Source organism: Nyctibius grandis, chromosome 4 (assembly GCF_013368605.1).
Source record: "Nyctibius grandis isolate bNycGra1 chromosome 4, bNycGra1.pri, whole genome shotgun sequence".
NCBI lineage: Eukaryota > Metazoa > Chordata > Aves > Nyctibiiformes > Nyctibiidae > Nyctibius > Nyctibius grandis.
The window spans coordinates 38098055-38123307 of record NC_090661.1 but is presented as its reverse complement, the minus strand read 5'-3'; the positions used below and the strand labels follow the sequence as shown (position 1 = coordinate 38123307).

The following is a 25253-nucleotide window of genomic DNA, read 5'->3' as shown; positions in this document are numbered from 1 at the left end:
CCAGTATAGTCTTGGACCATGAAACAGCTTTTCAGGTCCGGGATGTAGTTAATTTGTCTGTTTCTAGAGCAGTTAGCTTTCAAAGCCTACAGATCAGAAGTAACAATGTCAGATTCACCCAGAAATTGATTGGAAACCTATACAAACTAATGGGGTTTGCATTTTTTTAATCCACTGTTCATGAGAAGCACATCATATACCACATCCTCTCTTCAGCAAAAACACAGCTCTCAAGTCTTTATCACTTTGCCTGAGATTAAAGTGACCCATGGAAGCATTCTCTCAAAACAGGCTAAGAGCTTCACTTACCGTACTGAAATGCCAGGAATTTCTAGGTTCTATATAGGATCTTTATTTTTTTATGCCTTTGCAATGAATACATTAGGAAACCTTTTAGCTATAATGGAAAGGTAGGGACCTTTGTCTGGAATCTTATCTTCCTTTGGTTCCCACCATCATGTCCTTCAGTAGTAGCCTGGATATAAATCATGAAATCTGCTTGGTGTTCTCTGCTGTAATCTTAAATTTGCAGTTGCTGCTCATTCATGTACCAACAGAAGAATGTTTGGTTTCTTTGTTTTATCCGGAGGCTAGTATAAGAACAATGATGTGTTAAATGGTTATGATTGAGTGTGAAGTTATGGTAAAGATGAAGCTCTAGTTTGTTGGAAATCTAAATTAATGGGGAATCTGTAGAATAACTACTTATTAGGGCTGTTTCAATGTAATTTCAAATCTGAGGGTGCATAAATGTAACTATCAAAGCTGCTGTGGCCTGGCTTTCAAGAGCTGTTAAATTGTTCTCTTCATCTATGCAAGAGCTAAATGATCTTTTAAGGTGCAGAATGCAACCTCTGTGGCTTCTGGACCAATGTCAAACATACCTGGGCCGAAAAGCTAGAACTTCTTATCTTTTGGTGGGGTTTTGATTTAAAAAAAAAAAAGTTTATGGTGATTGTGGGGAGTTTCTGTAATTCTTTTTCATTTTTTCCACCCAAAGTTATAAAACTTCAAAATATTTGAAGAAAGAGTAATATATAATTATACTCATGCACATGATAGACAACTTGCATCAATAATAAGCGTGTTTTTTAACATATTTTCCAATGTTTATCATAATACAAAATGTTAGGAGAAATCAAGTGAAAACATTCAGAAACAAATTTAAAACAAAAACCGTGTTCTTTTTCAAGCCATGCTTAATGTCAAATGATTTTAAAAGTAATTGGGCGTCCCTGAAAAAAGTCTGCTGAAGAGTATTAAAAGTAATGCTGATGCAAACTCCAGTTCAGAGACCTTCCAGGTTAACCCGCCAAGAAATGTTTTTACATCTGTCCTGATTTTTAGTGGGTTTTTTTAAGGTACATTTCCCTGAATTTCTGGTAGTAGCATTTGTTAGATGTGATAGAAAAGACTGAACTTTCTGTTGCTATTTGTGTGTTCTTAAATAAAGAAAATTTCAGCTGGGACATTCTGTTGTCTTTTCTAGACTGTTTTAAACAATTAAGAGCAGGTTACAGTTAAATAGAGTTGGATAAAAATGGATTATTCTTTATTTTTATCAAGACTAAGAGGTTATTTAGAGCATTAATTCATTTTTATGTTATAGCATAAAACTATAGTTCTGTTAAATTAGAACCTTGTTAATCTAAAAATCTTTTATCCATATACCTGACAATCTTTGAAAAAATAGCCAACAACCAAGTCTGTCTCCAAATCCTAGAAAAGTTTAATAGCTGATTGGGTGGTATAATGAAGTGTTGCATTGCAAAGACTTGTATTTACAATGTAGTGTGCTTACAGTGAAGAAAGACTCTCCAATTTCAAAAGAGATACTACAGCTATCAAAAAGAATAAACAGATATTGCAGTTTACACTTAAGTGAATGTACAACTTTCCAAAGTCACTCCTGTCCCACTTTCACTATTAGTTCACTATATTAAAAAAATACTTCAGAGTTACATTATTCAATGAGAAAGAGGAGGGAATTTTGCTTTAAGCAATTTTAAAATATTTTTGTTTATAAGAGTGTATGTTTTTCTTGTCATTAAAATGTTACTTGGACTCAAACTGCCGACCTTTCAGGATATGCACAAAGTATTCTAAAACTGAGTTCTGAACATTGGCCATGAAACTACTGTTCTAACCTGATAAATGGATTGGAAATAAGCTACCCAACAGTGAGAATGGACCATTAATTTTAATCAAAGGTGATGTAGAAAGGCGAATGGGATGCATGACAATGTCAACAGCCCAGTAGGTGTTAAGGGGCTACACAGCCTTACTTGTTACTAGGTAGTGCCATTAGTTGAGCTTGGGTGAAGACAGAAAGCCATGCCTGGAATTGAATGACCAGGTCACTCCAAATTCTAATGGAGAAATGGGTTTCAGAAATACCAGTGTAATGGTATCGGAAATCAAGGACAATAGTTTAGAAAATATTAAGGGCTTGCTTTGGCTTTTTTTTTAAAGGAAGCATCTTTTGTCTTTTGTAGTTTTATCTTGCTCATTCCTTATTATTGTTTCTTGAAATACTCAGCTGTAATATTTGTAAGCAATAGAGTTGTATAGTTAATGTTAACAAAATTTCTTTGTATGTTCTGAAATTGGATAAATTCTATAGAATTCAGGATACAAGAGAAACTAAAATTGTGGCTTTTTTAATAAATTTGTGGAAGAGAAGGATTTTCATGTTCCTTTTTTAGCAACTTTATGATAACATTAAAATAAAACCAAGAAGGCAGCTACAGTATATCTACATTAGTGGTGTTGGTAGGATTAATCTTAACAGCTTCCTAATATGAGAGACTCTTCTTTCAATCAGCAAATATACCTCTTTATTTTGAATATTTGAGGGTTATAAAATACTGTGTGACAGCTTGAATTAATGATGTTTATAATGAAGACATAAAAATGCAGGGATGACAAAGAAGCATTTTTATATCCATGCTTCAGGTTTTCTACGAAGGTTCATTTAATCTGACACAGCATTGCATGCATAAGAAAGATACGTATGACTGCATTACTAATTCTTGCACTCTTATTTAAAATAAAATTATTTATACTAGTGTCTACTTAATAGAATAGTCTTATAAACAATAGTTCTTTTTCTCTATGCATAGCTGAAGATCAGCTTCGTGCAAAGGGTTATGACAAAACACCAGACTTCATTTTAGAAGTGCCAGTAGGTGAGTCTTTTAAAAGGATTTTTATTATTTTATTTTGTGTAGAAGTGTTCATGCTAAAATATTAGGGCTACTTAAGTATATTATAGGATACTACAAATTAGTCTCTTTTTTCACTAGTTACCCAATAATTTTAAGAACTTCTGGTTTAGGTCAGAGAGGTTTGATCATCATTAGTATTACCCAGTGTTTCCTCTTTGGTCTCTGCATATTTTGGTCTCATTATCACAAAAAGAAAAAAAAAAGAAAAACAAGCAACAATAAGAATCCTCAAATCCCTGCTCCCTCTGACCTGCCTTGCCCGCTGTCTTTTTGAACTGAACTCTGAAGTACCTATAACTGTGTTACACTTCTATCCCCAATCAAAGCAGTCTTAAGAGTATTACCATTACACCTATAGGTCATTGCGTAAAGGTTTGTCATTGTGCAGTTATTCTTTTGCCATCACTTTGCATCTAAATACAACTCTGCAGTTCTCTATCGTTTCTTAAAAGCCTGCATAGCAAGAAGGCGTAAAAGTAGGTATAAAGGTCACGTCAAAGTTCATCTACGTTTTCTGGTCTTGAGGCCACGTAAGAAGGTAATCAGATGTCCTAGTGGCTGGGCCATGGAAGAAAAAACATACGTGTTGTCCAAGTGTAAAGGATTATTAATCACCTTTTGTAAATTGACTTTCATGCCAAAAGACTTCTGCTTCGCTTCCATAGAACGCGGCTCCTGTCTAGGCAGATGCCTGTTGTGTCTATCAGAGAAAATAAGCAAGTCTGAAAGCACTGTGCGGAAGTCATATACATGACTAGTTTTTTGTTCTTCATATTGACAACAGTTGAAATTCTTCCTGAGATAACTATTTGTACACTGGAATGAGGAATTGTGTGTATACTATAAGATATCTCACTACTCAGAAGTGCTTGAGATACTGTCTTTGAACACAATAATCTGTTATCCAATAGGTAAACAGCTATGTATATGAGAGTCTTCTGAAAACTTTTTAAAGACTTTCTCAGATCAATGATGTTTGTATTCCTAATTACATTTCCAAAAAATAAGAATAGTAGTGATGTTAATAAGAGGTTATATGTACAAAATAAAAAATGCCTGTGTAACTGAAGCACTCCATATTTGAAACTGAGATTTGGCATCTTAATGATCTGCAATTCACTCTTGTCAGGCAACACTTGGAGAGTTTTCAATTAATTTCTACTTCTTCACTTCTATATCTCTTATTTGTGGAGGGACTCAGGAAGCTACCAAGGACTTGAGGGGATGAGAGAACGGTTGTTTTATATCAAGTCTAAAGTTAGCAGGGAAGATTGTGAAATTATAGAATCACAGATTGGCTGGTCATCTGGTGGTCATCTGCTCAAGCAGGGTCACCTGGAGCTGGTTGCCCAGAACTGTGTCCAGATAGCTTTTGATTATCTCCAAGGAGGGAGACTCCACAGCCTCCCTGGGCAACCTGTGCCAGCGCTTAGTCACCCTCACAGTAAAAAAGTGTTTCCTGATGTTCAGACAGACCCTCCTGTGTTTCAGTTTGTGCCCATTGCCTCTGGTCCTGTCACTGGGCACCACTGAAAGAGCCTAACACCTGCCCTTCAGATAGTTATCTACATTGATAAGATTCCCAAACAGTGTGGACTATAATATACACAATATGAACTTGGTATTAAGATACTCACTTTTACATTAGACACAGATAAGGTTCTATTCAAGCTATTCAGGAGCTTGATATAATGGACACTAGAAAAGCAACCAGATGGAGCTAATTTTTTTAATGCTTGGGAAGGGAAACTGGGAAACACCCAGAAGAATTCTTGGTTTTATAATACTACCCTATTAGAAAGAAGGTTAAAAATAGCCATTAATTTATTTGCATGGATTTGTCTCTAAAGATCCAAATAGTGATAATCTATTACTTTCTTCAAATTATTTCAGTCACTTGAGGTTGGCAGGAAATAATTTTCTACCTGTTGTCCGATCTGATGTATGGTAGTCCTTGCATTCTCCGTGACTCAGTATGTTGCTAGGAAAGGCAAATGTTTCTTAGAAATGGCTTCTCAACTGACTACATGGTTTATGCCCTATTATATCTCCTGGGGTCTAAAGGTTTTGAGGTGGGGGGAGGATGTAATAGTATAAGCCTACACAAGTTAACTTGGTTACTGACAGCAGGGTAGTCATGGCATATAGAGTTTAGTGTGGTGACTTCATGAGTTCTTTACCAAGATTTCCCAAGTAATTTTACAGTCTGTGGTCCATCATGTGCTGCCATAGCCTCTTCTAATCTTTCTGTATTGTGCTTCTGGGTCTGCATGCCCTTTGAGTACCTCATCCCAGGTCAAATTTAGGCTAAGACATATCATGGCTGTGGATATCATAGGGAACTCAAAGAAAAGGAAATGTTTTTAAAGACCTCAATAACGATACCCCACATTACGTTTTGGAGAAACATACCCCACATGATCTTTTGGAGTGATTCTCATGATCTTTCCTGCAAAATTAGGTTGTCAAATTCAGAGAGGACTTTTCCTTTTACTAAAAAAAGATAATTGTAGTAATATTAGAAATTTACTTCTGCAAGAAATGAGGAAAGACACGAGCTAAAGCAAATCCCACAGCACTGAAATTCAAAATCACATATTTCACATAAGCCTTCTTATTCCTAACTTCTTTCTGGTGAAGCATTACTGATTTTGTAAAAGTAAGGAGGTAGATGTATATCTATGATAAACTTTCTTGCCATTCTCACACCTTCCAGTCTGAATTGGTGAGAAGTTTCTGTCTTTAGCAGCTTAACTAACTGTTCTTGTTATTCACCAGAAGTTTTTAATTCCTTACCTGACAACTCCTTTCCAGCAAAGAAAGATGCAATTGCATCTTAGTCTAGTCTCTTTTTCTTTACATTCTCTTTGTGTTAGAATAAATGCAAATATCTAGAACAGAGGGTAATTAAACTGAAATTGATATAATTATCCATTAAAATATTTTGTGGTGTTTTTTTTGAAAAATGTCCTATGTGCATATTTGAAAGATATTTTTACAAATATGTAACTCAGTTGCAAGTATGAATTATGTGGTAGATTGGGAGGGTCAATAGGATATTCCCAAACACATTCTTACAGGCTGTTGAGTTTGATTTTCAGAGTTCACTTTATTTTCTGCTGTCACCCTAGCTGTTGAAGGACACATAATTCACTGGATTGAAAGCAAAGCCTCATTCGGTGATGAAAGTAGCCATCAAGCCTACTTGCAGGACCAGTTTTGGAGCTACTGGAACAGGTACATTTCTGTTCTTTTTCCTTGTAGATAAATAGGAGATTCTATAGGAGGCAGCAGAGAAAGGGAAACCAGATCTTGACAATAACATCATCAGAGTTTGGAATTATGCTCTGCAGCAACATTCTTGATTGACAAGAGAAGGACCTGCTCTTATTTGACAATCCCAGAAAGTAATGACTTGGAAAACTTGAATTGAGGTAATGGGAACTTCAGGAAGACTGTCAGTTGTTGAATAAAGATACTATACTACGGGAAAGTTGTAGAAAAGAATTTGTGAAACATATAACCAGAGTACAAGACTTAGAAAGAAATTTGAGTATATGCAATATCTGTATGGTGAGATATGGCAGGAAATAAGCTGATGCAAGTGGTGCTGAACTTGCACATCAGTGTAAATAAGAGGAGATGGAGCAGCTCAGGCTGGGAGGAGGCCATTAGATATACTGGCTGGAATATTTTCTGAGGAGAAAGGACGTGTTTGAAGGGATCTGTGATGGTATCAGAGAAAAGAAGCTCCAAGAAGTGAATTTTAAATAGGTAACATGAGCATAAAGATACTAAGTTGAGGTGGGGTGAAAGTTGAGTAGACAAGTAGGATGAAGGCACTGATCCATTTGTTGTTTGCTGCAAAATTGCCATTGCAAAGTTGAAGTTGTAGTTTCTGTCTTTTGTGCTGAACAAAGTGACTATCAATGTTTTTGTTTGAGCTATAAAATGTGCAGAATGTCTGAGAATAGTGTGTACCATTTGAATCTGACATTTCCAGAAGAAACTTCTCTTATGCTTTTATCAGGAAACCAAGACATAGCTAACTTCATCTTAATTTTATCATGTACCGATTAATATTGCAGCTTCAAAAATGGAATAACATCTCTCACTGAGCTGTTAGTCAAATACCTTTAGTGTTACAAAAGCTAGACTGAATTGACATATGGATCAATACGACTGTTTTGGAATTAGTTTTGAGATTTTGCCAAATCTTCTATTATAGCTGTTAATATTGAAAACGACTACAAAAAATGATGATTCTTACATATAGTGCCTTTACATTCATATAAAGGAAACTAGAAATCTCCTTAGTGAGATTTGTTACTCCCTAAATCCAGAATTTGGTGGTAGGTTAACTACGGAAATTAGGCAGATTTCTGTGGGGTTTTTTTGAAGAACAAATCCTGTTAGTTTTAATTTTGGTACGCTTGGCCAAACTAACAGTGTCACAACATCTTCTGAAATGAGTTCTGAGTTACTGCAGCTTATTCTAACGTAATGACAGTTGGGTTAGTGAACACTTGCTGACAGATTAGGTTGCATGTAGGTTAGTAAACTTTCATTGCTCTCTACGAAAAGACACAGGTGTAGCTGCACAAACTGTGAATCAATTTTGTATGATTTAATCAGCCTATGGAAGGACCTCTCAAGTGAGAACCAACTTCCCAGTCAATTCACCGTGTCTCCTTTCCTCTTGAAGGAGGAATCATTTGGAGAAGATGCATCAGTTCACAATAGAGAGATTGTGACACTCAGCTGGTAGTTTAGGGTTTTGTAAACCTGATCTGATGGTTGAACTTAAAGCAGAATCGAAATTGGAGAGAAAACCTGTAACGTTGCCTGTTAGATGTGGATAGAAATACATGTCTAGATACTTTGAAGGGAATGAAGGTGAGAGGGTTTAGATCTTTTCCGTTCAGTTTTTTTTTTGTTTCTCTGAAAAGTAGCAATGAAACTGAAAAAGTTTCTGGGGTTTTTTCCCATATCTGTCACAGATGTAAGTTTAATTCTGCACACAATCTGACTGAAAGCTTTGAACATAGCTGTGGCTTCTTTGCTGTTATGTGTGTATTTCATTAAATCCTGTACTCTGTGCTAACTAAGTCTGTGACTGTCTTAAATTGGTCTGTACTGACAGGAAAGAAATGGCACTTTCTCATTTAACAAAACAGCTCCCTAGATGCAGTCAACCATGTCTGTTCACCTCAGTGCAAAAGAACACCTTTTTATTACTCTGAGTTCTGCAGGGACAGCTTAGCAAGGTTTTTTATGGCCCATACATCAATGGTATTGTTAAGCAATTTTCAGTTGCAGTGCTGCACTGCAACTTCATCTTCAAATTAAGCTTCACATTAAAAATGTACAAAGTGTACCTTGTCAGTGGGTTTGCACAGTTGTAATTTAAGATGCTGTTTAGATATTAAGAATTTTCAATAATAAAAAAACAGGAAAAGGCGAATTTGGTCTTGCATATTCCCAGACTGATTTTGCACTGTGACGTTTTAGAAAAAAGCTATTTCATATACTGAACAAACTTAGTATAAAATGATTCACGTACTTACAGAATCCCTTCCCTCAGTATGTTTGTTTCTCCAAAGTGGTGGCATCCACTGAGCAGGCTATAGCTCTCACTGCCGCTGGGTAAACAAGATAGCTGCACGTGCAAAATATAATTGCTTTGTGCATGTGTAGTAGATACCACAATTTTCATTGTTCACTGGCCTATATTGGTGTATTTCTTGTAACCATGAAGATAAAAACTGTTGAATTGTCTGTGTGACCAAAGGTAATTTGGAGAGCATGAACAGGAAGTGACACAGATTGTGCTTTAAAACAGGATCTGAGAACATGTTGTAAGTTATTTTAGGGTTTAAATGAATACTGCTGTTTCTTTTTTTTCCTGTAGTGTCTAATTTTATAATTTTTTTTCTAACTTAAATTAGAAATTGGAGTCCTGGCTGTAAAAGTCTGTTAGTCAGAGCTGATAGGCATGACTGCTGTTTTGTAAGAGGCATACAGAGATCAGCAACACATGGTTCAAATAGTAATTAGTGGGTGCACTGTCAGTGACTTGCTGTAAGAAGATATAAACTCAAATACAGCAATTTACATTTTCTGTCTTCTGCAAGCCTGGCTAAAGCATATGTACATTCTGGAATTTAATTTCTAGGGAGTCCCAGGAGAAAGCTTGATGCCGTTATTAGCTAAAGAAACTTTACTATATGTGAGGAAGGCAGTCAGGAAATGTCATATTTGACACTGATATTGAAACTAAAGGTAATTTCACATAGCAAAAGAGAAGCATTTCATCTTCTCTTTGAGTAAGAATGGTAAGTCATCCCTGTACTAAATTCCTTCCCCCATTTGCTTGTATTCTAAATGTTGGTAGTCCTGTGCTTCTGCTTTTTTGAAAGAATAAATAAAAGCACGTTTCCTGAAAGTAATTTTAAAACAGTAACCACAATTTTTGGAAGCCTACATTCATGATTAAATGTGTTGTTAATTAATACATTATATCTGATCTTGAGGCTTCAGTTTATAACTAACAGTCATAGTAAAATTGTCATAGAGTCCTGTAGATTAAAAAAGGTTCTTCAGATAAATGCAAACAGAAAAAATGTAAAGGATTGTATTTCAGTCACAAACACAGCCTATGTGTTCTTCGGGTTTTTTGAGAAGGGTGTTCTGTTCAAATTCATTTGCAGTTTACTATAAGGATGAATCATATGTGAGCAAAGACTGAATCAGAACATCGGAACGATGCATGTTTTTTTTCTGTTCAGCTGTTTAAAATGGTTTGACATGTTACTGTGAAGACTGTTTAAGTAATAATTGTTATCTGATTGTAGGTGGTAGGGGAAGAGGGAGTTATGCTGTGTGTTTATGGATGTCCTGTAACAAGATCAATATTCTCCAATTGCAAATGGTTTAAAAAGTTGTACTGGTGAATTGAAAGCCAGTGGTATAACTTGACTTTGGAGGAAACCTTGGGAGTTGCATTTGTCAAGTGGCTAGGAAAACTGTTCATGCATACCCAGTATCCAAAGCTTCATTGGCAGCCCAGACATAAAGAACTGAAAGGTCATTCTTCTTCTTGCAGTATGATGGTTTGTTGACATATTTTGACACCCTGGTACAATGCTGAAAGGTTTTGACCTTACTGCAACACTGAGGGACTTAGGGTTTGTTTAGCTATGTAATGCTTGTAGATTTTCACACATGCTGGATTTTGCTGTGCTCCTTTTTCTTTCCCTCCTGGCTCCACTTGAATTAGTATATTAATCTTAAACAAAAATGGATGTAGATAGAAGAGAGAGTTTATGATGATTTTTGCAGCTTAGGACTATCTATAGATAAGTTTCTTCGAAAATAATTCACTTTTTAAAAATTTGCTATGCCAACTTAGTAGCTCTAAGTAAGGTATGTTTGTTTATAGACAAGAAGAGAATCAAAAGCAGTGAAAAGTGCTGTTTTCTACTAGTTCACTGATTCAGTAGTTTAATTTGTGAAGATGATAAAATTCTGTGTTCTCCTGCGAGATAAACAGAGCTATATGTGTACACTCACACACAGACATATGCATACACACACACACATATATAGGCATACCTCTGCACTTCATAAATGTTCTAGATACATTTAGCGTATTTCAACAGCATTTTACATTAATTATTGGTTTTTTATTTAATGACATATGAACAGTATAAAAATCAACATGTAGTTTATGAAAAATAAAAATGCTTTTTTACTTTAGCTCAAAAGTAAAGTTTTTAGTTTTTACCAATCATCCCCTCTTCAACAACATGATTGAATAACAAAGCATGAAGACATTTTCCTTTGAGACCACAGCTCATGCCTAGCATTGCTGTAATATTAATTGTTTGGCACTGTAGGTTGTTTTATTTTGTATCAAAACCAGTTTTTGTCAAAGCAAAGAAAGAACAGACCATACTATACCATATTCATATTAGCATTTACATTTGAATCGATACTCATTATGTATATATTTTCATACGTTGTTCTCCCTAGATGTTGTATTTAATATGGACATGAAATTGGGATTTTCATTATAATTTAATTCTATTACTTAAGCCGCTTTTACTGCTGGATTGTTACATGCTCAACTTTAAAAGTAGTAAATTAAGCACTACATAGCTTTGTTTAAATTATTTTATTCCTTATATTTTTTCTGTACTGTCTTAAATATTACCATGTCACAGGAGACTCATGTAGTGCAGATAGAGCATTTTCAGCTTCCATCCACATTACTGCAAGGCTTCAGCTCCAATTTTCCTGGTATTTCTCATTCAGATTAAACAAGCATCTAAGTTTATGTGCGATAAGAGTTGACAGCATAGATCCTGCTATGCTTGCCAAAGGCCTGGTTGCAGACACTCCACTATGTCAAAGAATGTCAACCCCCCACAGATCTTACCTTTCAGAATTCCTTGTAATTTTTAATTGACATTTACATCTGACATTTTTAATGTATTTCTCAGTGTTGAGTCTTTATCTACCTAGTAACAGTTAAAACCAAACCAAGCCAAAGCAAAAAGAATCCTTTCCTGTAAACTATGATATAATGTATTTTTTATTTAACAAGATCAAGTTGCTGGGCTGAAACTCAAGAATGACCAACTCCCCCTTCCTTCATGTAATTCTATATTTGCTAGTCTAATCCATTTCACATGACAACTGAGGAGGGAAGTAGGAGTATAAAGCGAAATTTAACTCTTAGTACTAATGAACAAAGCATAAGTATATTATTCTTACTATGCATCGTGCACAGAAAAGATACAGAGATTTCAAGGAAATTTTAAGAATACTAAGAGAGAGACCTCTGAGTCAGGTACTTCAATATTGGGAATGGTGCCTTCATACCTGTATTCATGCAACATATACATGTAAACAGCGTAATATTGCGGATGAAGTGAAGCTGGCAAGTCTGTAATTTAGCTGCATGTTGCAGAGTGTTGTGCTTCCTTGCCTTCAGAAATCTGAAGTTTTCATTTGGTTTAAAATACTAAAAGCCTAATAAATTAGTATGAGCGTAGTTATCCATCTATTAGAAGTTAGAATGAAGGACTACAGTTGATCATAAATGTCACAAAGCAAAGAAATAGAAGCAGCATTTTGTCACAAATAATGCTGCTTTTCTTCTAATTAGTTAATTTACATTTTACAAATTAAGGGCCAGATTCAGACAGAAGATAATCTAGTAGCATATCATAGCTTTACTGACCTGTATTTGTATATGCCAAATTTAAGTTAATTAGAAATGTAGATGCTGTTTGTTTTATCTGTCAAAAAGCTCATCTTAAAAAAAAAAAATCTAGACACACTTTTTCCCCCAACATTTATCATCTAAATAATAGTCTTGCCAAGATGGCAGCCTCATAATAAACTCTTTTCAGTGGAGTGATGGGTAATGAAGCTTGCTTGTGAAGGCAGCGAAAAATCTTGTCTAGCCAAATGTGTGAATATGATGGCTAGAGAATCAGTGGACTTTCTCAGTCATCAATCTTTTTAGTAGCCTCTTATACATCTGAATATTTTGATAGATGATCTAATAATTGAGTTATCTATCTTTCTAACTATCAGAGTTGCATAAAAATTATTCTCACGTGCTATTGACTATTATATATATTGGGCATCCAGTAAATTTTTCAAAAAAGGTCCAAGAGGTAGAGGAATTTAGTTGTGTCTTAAGCAGCCTTTAGTATATTAAATGATAAACTACTATATATAGAATATAAAACTATTTCTACTAATATAGGAAAAAAGTAAATAATGTCAATAGCTGATTACACATAGGACTCACAGTAGATAAAGCACATAAAAACATGAGACTGGTGAGGTTAGTGCACAATCTAAGAGAAATTTGAGGTATAAAATGAGTAGATTCAGTAGTCCCTGGCCAGTTAGTGGACAGCAGTCACATTTCACACAGTTGCACAAATACCTTGTATCTAGGAAATCTTGTCTTAGGCAGAAAGAAATGCAGTGTCACTCTGAAGTCCCAAGTTACCATTCAGCCTCTGTGAGAGCAGTTTCTCTTGATTAAAGATGAGGCGGAAAAGTATATATTGAAACTGCTCACATTTTGTTTATTCTGGGAGATTGTACAATATGGATTTGTGTTTCCTGAGCACAAGAATCTGCTTTCCCAGGACACTAATCTTGTATTAAAGGAGGCACTCAGGGTTTTTGGATAAGTTGCATTAAGCACATCATTAGGTGTGTCTTACTAGGGCTTCTGAGTAGCAGAGCAAAATGATTGTTGGTGTTGGTGGTTTTTTTTGAACGCTACACTTCAAACAGACATTATATAATTCTTTACTTTGATTGCATTTCTGCTCAAAAGGTCAGGTAAAAAATATTTTAACAAGAATAAAAATATTTTTGCATTAAGAATATTTTTAATTCCAGTATCTTTTTTCCCCCTCAGTGTCACCAGTTTACGTTCAATTACATACTTTTCTATAGATTGTAAAATGTTCCTTCTTGTAAATTCTTGAGAACTGTATGTGGGGGACTGTTTGGTTTTTTTTTAAAATGCAATTAGTCTGGATTACAGTATATTTTCATTTTTTAGTACTTTATTTGTAGGTTTCATAACTACAGCAAGGTATAAACAAGTACATTTTATGAATAGTTCTTCAGTTAGCAAAGTGGCTTTTCTTTCTCGGAACTAGAGTGGCCAGGGTCCTTCCTTGAGGATATCAAAAAGTTGTTCGCTCATTGCAGAATTTTAATGGAAAACATGTCAGAGTGATCTGCTTTATAGTTACTTCCTGGTTAAAGGAGAAAGAGAAAGATGGATTTCAAGGAGTTAGATGTTATCGTCATTTGACAAGTACTTTGTGAAAGTATCATTGAGCTTCATTGGACCTTGCCACTGCATATGGATCTACAAATTTAACAAAGTTTTGGCTGTCTCACTGAGAGCAGTTGTGACTGTCATGCTTAGTAAGCAAAGTTCTTGATGTTTAAGTGTTCTTTTTTAACACACATAATTAGTTTGATACATTTTGGGTACACATAAAGCAGCAAGACACTGAAATAAGATGACTTGAGTATCAAAAATGTAAAAACTTAAAACAAAAATTTGGTTCTGAAGCTCCACGCTTGTCTTGCAATATTGCATCCCACATAAACAGTCTACATTTTTGTTTTCTGTAATGTTTACATTAATTTTACGTGATTTTAAATTACATAAGTGTAATTTCACATAAGCATAATTTAAACCTAGAACTAAGGCAGCAGAAGAGAAATTACAAAAAAAGGTTAAATGATTCTCTTTCACATCTTGGGGAGTTTTAATATAAGAAAGCTAAAATTGCTTCTGAGTATATAAATTCATAAGCAACTAACTGGAATTGATCAAAGCCAATGTTTGATTTTCTTTACTATATGTGGCTGCTTCTGACCTGAAGTAAATTGGCAGTTATTCTAGTTAGTATTTGTAGCATGTCTACTTGAGAACACAGCAAGCTCCTATGCCTGCACGGTGTGTTATGCAAACTTATATTTGTGTGTATAATTTTAGAATGTTTATATCTTAATTTAGGAAGGAGATCTTCATTTCCCTCTCCTAATCAAAATAGCAAGCATCTGTGTTCCTTCTGGTTTGCCATTTGATTAGTATGCTCTCATCCATCCCTAGTCTTTGATAAGAACATCAAGAATCATGTCCTTTTGTTTTAAATGATAAATGTGCCTTTGTCATGAATACTTACAGACATTCCAAGATTTGTATCTGAATTGTCAAAGTGTAACTGCACAGCTTTTCTGATGTGTGACATTATTAGTGAAATAAAGATCTTTTTAATTTTTCATGGATAAGCCTTAAATATTGACGTTACAAGGCTGGTTTAGCGATGATGCTGAAATTTGTCCTTCATCCACTGTTTTTCTAAGATCTATTGTTTATCAACAAGATCAAATCAACGGCATGAGAGCCTCAGCAGACATTCCTATTTGCATGGTCCAAGCCTGTCTCTTCAGGTTTCATTATTTAGGTCTGATGTCTAGTTAGCTCTTATCAAAACTAATACCATCTGAAGTACCAGGCTTCCGGTGGTCACACAACCAACATGAAAATTTCTTCAGTCTGCCTAATATTATTAAAGACAGTATCTCTTTAAACTTGAGCTTTGTTCAGTGTCTAGATCAATTACATCTTGTAAATGGATTTCCGTGAATGTTTCACTGCTTGTTTCAATAGATGAAATACATCTGAATTAAATTATATTCTGCACATTTTTAAATTGAAAAAATAGTGAAAATGCAGGTGTTCAGACTAAAGCGTTACTACCATTCTTACTATGTCTTGATGCTAAGGCAGAAGGAACTTTTGTATTGATGTCTTCTCGTTGATGTTATAGTACAGTAAGTTAAAATGTTTTTGAAGACAGTCACCTGGATGAGGTTTTATCAACTATTTTATCAGCTATTTGTAGCAAAAACTGAGTGTGTTATGCAAATATGTAATTTAATTTTAGTTGCTACAGAACGCAAGTGTTCCTTGAAATCTTTGGGTTCACTTATGCATGATAAAACATTTCCTGAATTTCTTTTCTGCTGTTGCATTTATTGTGTTCTGAGTTTACCATGGTTAAATTAATTTTGTGTTCTAAGTGCTGCAATGCTGAAATTGAATCTTTGAAATTTACAATTTCAAGATAATGCAATGTATAATCTTTGAAATGTACAAAATAGTTCAGAGAGGAATTTGGCAAGGGACCCCACAAAAAGATTTAAGGGCCCATGATCATGATCAGCATATAATTGCAATATTTTGTAGTATCATATATATAATACACTGCAATATTTAGGGTTTTTTTAACTTTTTATTGTTCTTTACCTCAGAGACTTTTGACCACAACATTTTCTGTGTAATCAAGTTGATTTGATCCCAAGTCTGTTTAAATTATAAAGTTGTGTAAAATTGATCACATTATTTATATATCTTTATTTGGAATTTGCTATTTACTTGATTTTAAGATAATGAAAAGTATACATTTTTCAGGCTCTATGTAGAGGAGTAATTTTGAAAGTCTATTCTCATTTATTTGTTTCAAAAGGAGAAATATCTTACATCCTTTGCAACACAGCCTAACACATTAAGTGAGATTTTCTGGCATATGAAAGATGCACGTGAGTTTTTGAGACACTGAAGCTGTAACCCAACTTGAAGAAGACAATGATGGCAGTGAGCTCCTGTCCAGAGTTAATCAGCTGCAGAATTTGTAAACTGCGTATGTGTCAAAGTTGAAAATGTTAGCACTCTGGTAGAAGCTTGAAAAGGTTAGACCTGATAAAAGCCATCAGCAGTTAAAGAAAGTGATTTATGGGAATGTAATGACACAAAATGCCTCATTTATCACTCATATATAGATAGGTTAAGGTTTCTGTGTCATACTTTAAAAACTTGACCACTTAGAATTGTCAAAATAGGTACTTAATTGCCCATCATACATTTCAGTTCAAATTTCCTTTGCTTGAATTTTGGTGATTTTACTGTTTTGCTTCTCATATGGTTCTTTTTAAAGTCATTCATATTTCATAATTATTTCATATTTGTTTCAAATGGTATGCTCAGTGCTCTGTTAGAACTTTTATTAGGTAAAGCTGTTGATTTGAGTGCTATCCAAATCTTCTGTTGATTTACAGTTTCATTCAGCCTAACTATAAGGAAAATAACTGAAGGTTTCATTTTCTTTTGTTTTGTACCACTAATTCTCATCACAAGTTTACAGCTTTCTAATTCAGTCCTTACATTTCCTCTCCAAACTGAAATATGAGATTTAAAAGTGAGATCCATCAATTGGTTTACAGTTCCAGTCACTTAAGTTACTGTTTACCTCCATACAAATTAAATTTAATCCAAAGCTACCAGTACTGTTAAATGATCCTCAAACAAAATAAAAATCTAGTAAAAATGCACAGTAGTACGTTATCCTTTTACTGGTTTGATTTGAGGATAACAGCAAGCAAGTTTCATACATTTGAGAGTGAGTGGGTTTTTTAACTGTTCACATCATAATGCTGAAATGTCCTCATTAGGGACTTATCTTTAAGAACATATTTGTAAAATAAAAGAACTATTTTAAAGGGATTGCATAAATACTAAAATACAGGTTCAGCAGGTGAAAGAAAAATGTGATAATGAAGTTTGTAAGGATTTCTTTTTCTTTAGCTACTTATCTTTTTTAAACTATTTCATTCTCTTATTTCTTGATTTTATACAGAAAAGCCTGAACAGAATAATTTTAATTTTTAATATCAAAAAAAACTTACCTTTTTTGTTAGCTTTCACAATTTATGACCCCAGTTGTATAGCATTCTGTTTGTTCAGCGATGACCTTCCAGGTTCGATTTAAAAAGAAGTCAGAAGCATTTGTCATGTCTGCTCGATCTTGTCCAGAGGTACCTATTGTAATTATAAAGGACTAATAAGGTTGTTTATAATATAACCATCTGACAACCCTAAAAAAATCTTCTGGACAGCAACTTTCTTCTTTTTTTTTTGTGTCTATCTTAAGGAAGAAAAGTCTGTGATCTTCTTGCTTTATGTTGCCCTGTGTCTTTGCAATGATTAGTTGAGAAAGCATAAGAACTTATACCTCAAAAAACTTAACTTAGTTTTGAAAGATAAGCTTTGTAATTTGCTTATTAGTAACACCTTTTAGAAATACTCAGTAATAATGTGGCTACAGTATAGTTGCACCCTATATTTAATTGGTATATATAGAAATGACAATGATGTACTTAGAAACATTGAATTCCTTTCACAGTGTAAAAAAAAAAAACTTGTTAACATGTCTGTTGCAAAAATGTGTGAAACATTAATATAGTGAGCTCTGTTTCTTAGAAAAATATCCAAATGAAGAAAATCTTGTTGTTTATTGTATTATAAGCATTATTAAGCTACTGCTATAAGTAGGTGTTATTATAGTGGTATTTTACATTAAATGTGAGGTTTTTTACAATTGACTTATGATCATTTTTCCCTTCGTATGTCTTTGTCTTGCTTCTTCTCTTCCCTTTCCTCCCCCATTTCAGCATCATTCAGCAATACCACTTTTTTATAGGCTTATATATAAAGTAAACAAAAACATACTAAAACAAATGGAATTTGAATGTTTGACAGAAATGTTTACCTCTCTTGTAGGGTATGTAACAGCACTGTAGTATTGTCAGGCTACCATACATCATTTAAATACCCTTAGACAGCAAAAGCAAAATCTTGACAATTTGGTAATCTCATCATGTGATTTCAAGGAGGCTTTTTTCATATCTACAATTGAGACAAATTTATGTTGTATGTATTTATGGTTGTTAAACTCAAAATTGTCTCATTTCATTAATTTTTAACATTGTGCTCTCTTAATGACTATGAAGAAATGTATTAAAATGCCTTAATTATAGGGCTAGAAGAAGAGAAAGCAGAAGTCTTTTTAGCATATGATCTTTCAATTGTTCACTAAAGGATAAAGAGGGCATTCAAGCATGGTTTAGATAACTGTCAGCAATAATAAAATGCAAGGTAGTTTGTAGAGCCTTTGAAGACCTTTCAGGGAAATAGATTTAATTAAAAATAAAATGGACTTTTCATTTTGAAAAATCCAAAATGTTATAAAATTTCAGGATGTTACTGTATTAAGTGTAAGGTATGTTTCTAAGGATGAGAAAAAAATAGCTGTGAAAATATTCTGCAGTCTACACAGCAGTGATAGCTTTATTTTGTGTGTGGAGTTGTATGTGCTTTAGCTTTTAACACACAGGCTATGGATAGCATATTAGAGCATATTTCAGGTTTTCTTAGCTGAACGACTTTACCTGTTGGGGTTTTTTAGTTTGCTATGCTTTTAACAAGGGGATTTTTTTAAAAAAATAGAGTTAACATTTAGCCTCGTGCTTTCCTGAGGAAGTTTTTGTAGTTGTTTTCTCTCACCCTGGTGCACACACATCAATTGCATTGACTCACCTTGAGTACTGTGTGCAGTTTTGGGCGCTACAGTATAAAAAGGATATGAAGATACTAGAGAGTGTCCAGAAGAGAGCCACAAAGATGGTGAAGGGTTTAGAGGGGAAGCCGTACGAGGAGCGGCTGAAGTCACTAGGTCTGTTCAGCTTGGAGAAGACTGAGGGGAGACCTCATTGCAGTCTACAACTTCCTCACAAGGGGAAGTGGAGGAGTAGGCGCCGACCTCTTCACCCTGGTGACCAGTGACAGAACTCGAGGGAATGGCAGGAAGATATGCCAGGGGAGGTTTAGGTTGGATATTAGGAAAAGGTTCTTCACCCAGAGGGTGGTGGAGCACTGGAACCGGCTCCCCAGGGAAGCAGTCATGGTGCCAAGCCTGGCAGCATTCAAGAAGCATTTGGACAATGCCCTCAGACACATGGTGTGAATTCTGGGGTTGTCCTATACTGGGACAGGAGTTGGACTTGATGATCCTTGTGGGTCCCTTCCAACTCAGGACATTCTGTCTATGATTCTCTGACCAATTGGTTTTTCATAGCCGAGTACCAAATGAATCTGCATGCAAGTTGTCTTTGTGTAGCAAGGTTTTTTACAGATAAATCAACTTCACCGAAATGCATTTTCAGCAAATGCTAAAATATCAGTTTTGTAGTTGTAATTGCTGGCCCAAGTACATTACAAAACATGTTCATAATGAAAATATGACTTCAGTATTGAGGGTCTTGCTATATCCTCTAGTAAATTAAGTTTGGATTGTTAATTCATATCAGTGTTCACTTTGTCACTAATCATAGAAATGGAAAACCATTCCTGTTCTTAGAATTGATGCTTTTTCTTTCAAGAAAAATAAGGGGTTGTTTTCTCCTTGCAGACATACCTTGAACTGGAGTACAAATGAATAGCACAGCCTCTGTATCATACACTGGGCAATGACTATGTGAGAAAGATAGCTATGTACAAATGTACAAGTGTGTGGCACTGTTCTACATAAAAATGCCTCATTATTTTCTTCATTGCTGGGCTTCCTGAAGCTTGAGAACTCAGAACTACCCAAACTACACAAGCATCACAGAGCACATGCACAAATAGCTTTGGCAACCTTTTCTGTATATGGTGTGCATGTTTTTGAGAAAGAAATGCCTCACATCAAGCTGTCATCAAACTCTTTTCTGTTTTCAACTGGTTGTGTCGCTTTCTTCCCACTCACCTCTTTTGATGTGGTAGGGCTATTAGGTGTGATAATGTTTCTGTAGAATATACTCTACAATCTGATGTTTTCCAATCTGCAGCTGATGGGCTGTTGCAGAATCGTTAGTTTTGATCACTTCTGTTGGACTTGTAAGTCCAATAGAAGCTCAAGTCAAATGTTGAGTCTGCTTGCTTTCTACTAGTGATTTGTTTTCTGCTCACTGTAGTTCTGTGTAGTTGGGTTTTTATGACTTTGTTGCCATGTGTCATACCAGAGATGACTGGTTTTCAGTAGTGACTTTTGTAAACTTCGGTAAGCATGCTAAGCTCTCACTGAGTGAAAATCACTACCATACAGTATGTTAATTTTTGGCACAGTAATTTTTACTTTTTCATGTATAATGAATTTATTTTAAAAATGTTTTTTCTTTTGTTAAAAATCACATATCCTAGATCTAAAGACCTCTCCTTACTGATGATAATCCTTTATTAAAAGCAGTACACATTTTGTATCACTACTTCAAAATGCAACATTTCAAGAGAGAAATGTGCGTTATCAGAGGACTGAAAGCTTAATCTGACTTCTTGTAGGGTGGACTAGCTCCTTACGTGTTTGCCCAGTAGTTAGCACTATCTAGCCTCAATACAAGCTGAGGGTTTCATGATGCTAATAATAAGAAGATCAAGATAGAATAAAAGTCTTTATTTACACTGTTATGCATTGTGATTCTTAGTAACAATGATTCTCATGCATGTGCCTCTGGACAATGGACAGGGTAAGCTATAATGGCTATAAATTTAGCTTTGTATCTTTGTTCCATCACTGATCTCTTTTGTACCCCCAAGCAAATTAGTTGTTGCTTCTATATTTAAAATTCACTACCTGTAAAAGCCTGATATTACATCAAAATGTTGCAAAGACATACTTAAAATTGATAAGGTGTTTTCTTAAAACTCAGGGTAAATGCACTACAGATACAGATGTATAAATCTGCTCTGTTATGAAAAATCTCTACTCTTGTAGCAAAAGTGTAAACCTAAGCACAGATCTTCTCATAGCTTTCATTTTCTTAGTGCCATTTATAGTTTGTCAAGGAAGAGAAAAAGAATCCAGGAATACTGTCTGTGCTTTGGCATGAAACGTTATGAAAACAACATAAAGTTCCAGATGTTTTTTGGCTTGTGTTAAGGAGATAAAGGATATGATTCTAGGAGAAATACAAATCATGTCAAACTACCACTCAAATCGTGCTTCTCTGCAAAATGTCTGGGGGAACAAGTTCAGAGAGTGCGGTCTGTGTTGGTCACTGTTATGGAAAAGACTTTCCCAGTTGTAAAAGCACATCATACTGTCTTTTGTGTCCTCTGCTTTTCTGGCCCTTCTATGCAAAATCATCATGTGGAGCTCTGAAAATTAATACCCTTGCTTGTAGATTTTTATTTATTTATTTAATTAATTGCCACAAGACCGATAGGATGTAATTACACTAAGACCCTTAGACTGCTCAGCCTCTGTCCTCTCCTTGGCTTGAACAGACCACAAAATTAGGCTGATTCTATGGAATTGGCATGGTGGGAGAATCCCCTTCGTCTGCAGATCTCAGGGGAACATCTGCATCATAGTGTAGTTCTTATCCCAGAATATATATATGTCTATATGAGTGTACATATGTATGTCTGAATTACATAAATGTAACTAAAATATGAAATACAAATGTAATACTGTAATGTTATCATAGTCCTTTTTGTGCATATCAGTAAAATAATAGTTGTGCCTTGCTGTTGATATAAATATTTCTTACACCTCTATTATAATACTCACTCCCTGGTTTTGCTATGATACACACCAGTGAATGTGTCTGAACTGAAACCCGTAGAAAAATTAACTTCTTAAGCAATGGAATGTGTTAAGATTCTTTGGTTAATTTCAGATAGTATGAAAAAAAGCTGTTAACATCATGGGATATTTTCTTACCTATGGAGAAATACACTGTGCTGCATGAGCCTTTTCTATGACATGAGGGAATTTGTGTAGAACATTCCTTTCAGTAGCTCACGCTGTATATTTTAAAGAATTAATAACCTAGTCAGATTTTATTAGAGCCCATTGAGTTTCGCGTAATTAAAATTGTAGCAACAGCTAAATGGTAGGAGATGTGGAATGCAGTCTTTGCTTTTGCCAAATGTTCTTCTCTGGCTTTTCAAAGAGGGAGCGGAGAAGTAGGAGAAACTTAAAAGTCAAGTCTGACACTTGAAAAAAATGAATTTGACACAGATGTTTATTTACCTTTGCATAAAATATAAAAGTTAAGCATAATAGGTTTTTCTGCTATGTTGTTCTTCTACAGCAGCAATAATATTATATGTAGAGTTTCTGGAGGAGTTATTAATTTCAAAATGCAAAGCTGTAGAATTACAGTTACAGAAAACTGTAGACTGGTTTCTGTATACCTGCAAATTAAAGGTTTCAGATATAGTGTGAGAAAAGTTGTTTATTTTCTAAAATCTGTGAAATGCTTATAACTGAAAAAATTATCATTGCATTTTATATTGAAATATTCTTGTGGCCATGATGGGCATATACAGTAAATATACATTATCATCTTTTACATAGAATCATTTATCTAGCAGAGGTCTAGTTCTGTTTGAAATCAGTGGAAAAACTTGTACTGTCCTCAGTGCAAGTAAGAATAAAGCAGCCAACAGCACTAGTTTTGACCTGTGTAATAATTTGGTCCTTTAGAGTAAGTGATTAGACAGAGCATAAGATCCACGATTGTACTGAGACAGACAGTAACTTGCAGCAAATCCAGTGAAGGGCCACAAAGACGATGAAGAGATTGGAGCATCTTTCATATGAGGAGAGGCTGAGAGCGCTCCAGCTGTTTAGCCTGGAGAACAGCAGGATCAGGGGGGAACTTATCAATGTACATAAATACCTGATGGGAGGGAGTAATAAATATGGAGCCAGACTCTTCTCAGTGGTGCCCAGTGATGGGACAAGAGGCAATGGACACAAATTGAAATACAGGAAAATCTATGGAAATATGAGAAAAATCTTTTTTATTGTGAGAGCTGTCAAGCACGAGCAGGCTGGCAAGAGAGGTTGTGAAGCCTCCATCCTTGGAAATACTCAAAACCCACGTGTACAAACCCTTGAGCAATGTCTCTAGTTCACCCTGCTTGGAGCAGGACTAGACAATCCCTAGAGGTCCCTTTTGACCTTAGCTATTCAGTGTTTCTGTGTGATTTTATTTATGCTTATTTTTATCTGTATTACTTTTTTTAAGAAAGTCACAGAGGAAGCGATGTCGCAATAAGTGGGAGAGGGAAATCTGAAGAGCTTTAGTCCTTTAGACTGTGCTGCTATTACATTTAATGTCAGATTTCCTAGATTAGGAAATCCCTTCTTCAATTTTCAGGGTGAGAGAGAAAATTAGGCTGAAGAAAATGAAGAAAAAAACTTTATCTACTTGCTAATGTTCTACTGAAAACTGATGATAAGAGCTAAGCATCAATATAATATCAAAAACTAAATTAATAGCTTAAACAGTAAGAAAATTATGAAGGAATAATTGAAGGAATGTAGTAAGCGGGAGGTTTTTTAAATCCTGTTGGTCTGGAGTTTGGGGATCAGTTCACAGAAGAGTACACAAACATAGACTTACAAAGTTAGCAGTAACTGCTGACAGACCCTAATATGTTAAAGGTTGTAATCTTTTGAAAGAAGTTGGTTGGCTTTCCTGCTGGCCCTCCTATCAACTTTAACCTCCAACCTTCTCCGGCATGTATCACTACAAATAAAACTGCTGAGGTTTGACAAGAGGATATAAAGTCACTAGGCCATCGCACAGGGATCTCTACGTGATTTTCTTTAACCTTAAGCTTAAATGAGCGCTGCTTTAAGTCAGGGTTTTTAATAAGAAGTCATAAACACTCACCCATATCACTTTAGTTTTAATAATTACTGTTTTAACAGAGAAGAGAAGAAATATACATAGTAAATTATGTTTGACAACTGGAATTTGGTGGTTTTGTTATTAGTTGTCTTTGACCATTACATGAATTGCTGTTCTTCATTTTAATGTATACTTTTTCATGCAAGCTGCATATGATACTGATATAAACATGGCATTTGTGTACAGTGTTATAAATTGATTTTTAGCTCTTGATTAGGGCAAACCAGATGACAAATATAACTTATGTGTTTGTATTTACCAGTGTCAGAATAATAATCTTTAAATCCGTGGTCACCTATGATGGTTTTGGCTTTTCTTTCTCCGTAATTTTTTATGCGACTTTACACAATACCTTTTAACAATCTAGGAACTACACAGGCCATTCTTACTAAAAGTTTTTCTTTATTATTCCACTCCTGAAAGCTGCCTGTATAGTGTTTCCATTTTGCCGGTGAGCGGCCATCCACAGTATTAACTCTTGCAGAGTCCCTATTCTTATGACCAACTTATCTCTGAACATAGGCTGTACCTTACTGAAACTGTATTACTATCCTAAAATTATATTTCTTTCCAGTTCAAAACCATACCAATTTAAAATTAGATTTTCTGCTTTGCAGCCTATTATTTCCATGACAAATTTTGTGCTGTTGTATAATAATACTCTTCATAATTTTTGTTGCTCTTAGATTGTAATCTTTTACACTCAACCGTATGTTTTCTCCGATTGCTTTAGGGGCTCTGTAAACAATCTCTTCTTTCTGAAGTCCTTCCTTTCTGTGCCCAAGTTCCGTTCCTTTTATGAGCCATTCATATGTTCATCTCCTGACAGACCGTACTTTTTGTTAAAGTCCACTTTCAATGATTAGAAAATTAGCACTCTTA

The 25253-nt window shown here is 34.9% G+C and overlaps 1 protein-coding gene across 4 annotated transcripts in view; it reads left to right on the top strand.

The window, feature by feature from the left end:
* CDIN1 (CDAN1 interacting nuclease 1) overlaps nt 1-25253 on the top strand; it is a 140227-nt gene that overhangs the window by 58814 nt on the left and 56160 nt on the right. For all 4 annotated transcript variants that reach the window (XR_011047955.1, XM_068398255.1, XM_068398254.1 and 1 more), the window contains 2 exons: nt 3123-3188; nt 6359-6464. Coding sequence is in view for 3 of the 4 variants with exons in the window: in XM_068398255.1 (XP_068254356.1) it covers nt 3123-3188; nt 6359-6464 (172 nt within the window). In the remaining variant the exon portion in view is untranslated. The remainder of the gene's footprint in view (nt 1-3122; nt 3189-6358; nt 6465-25253) is intronic.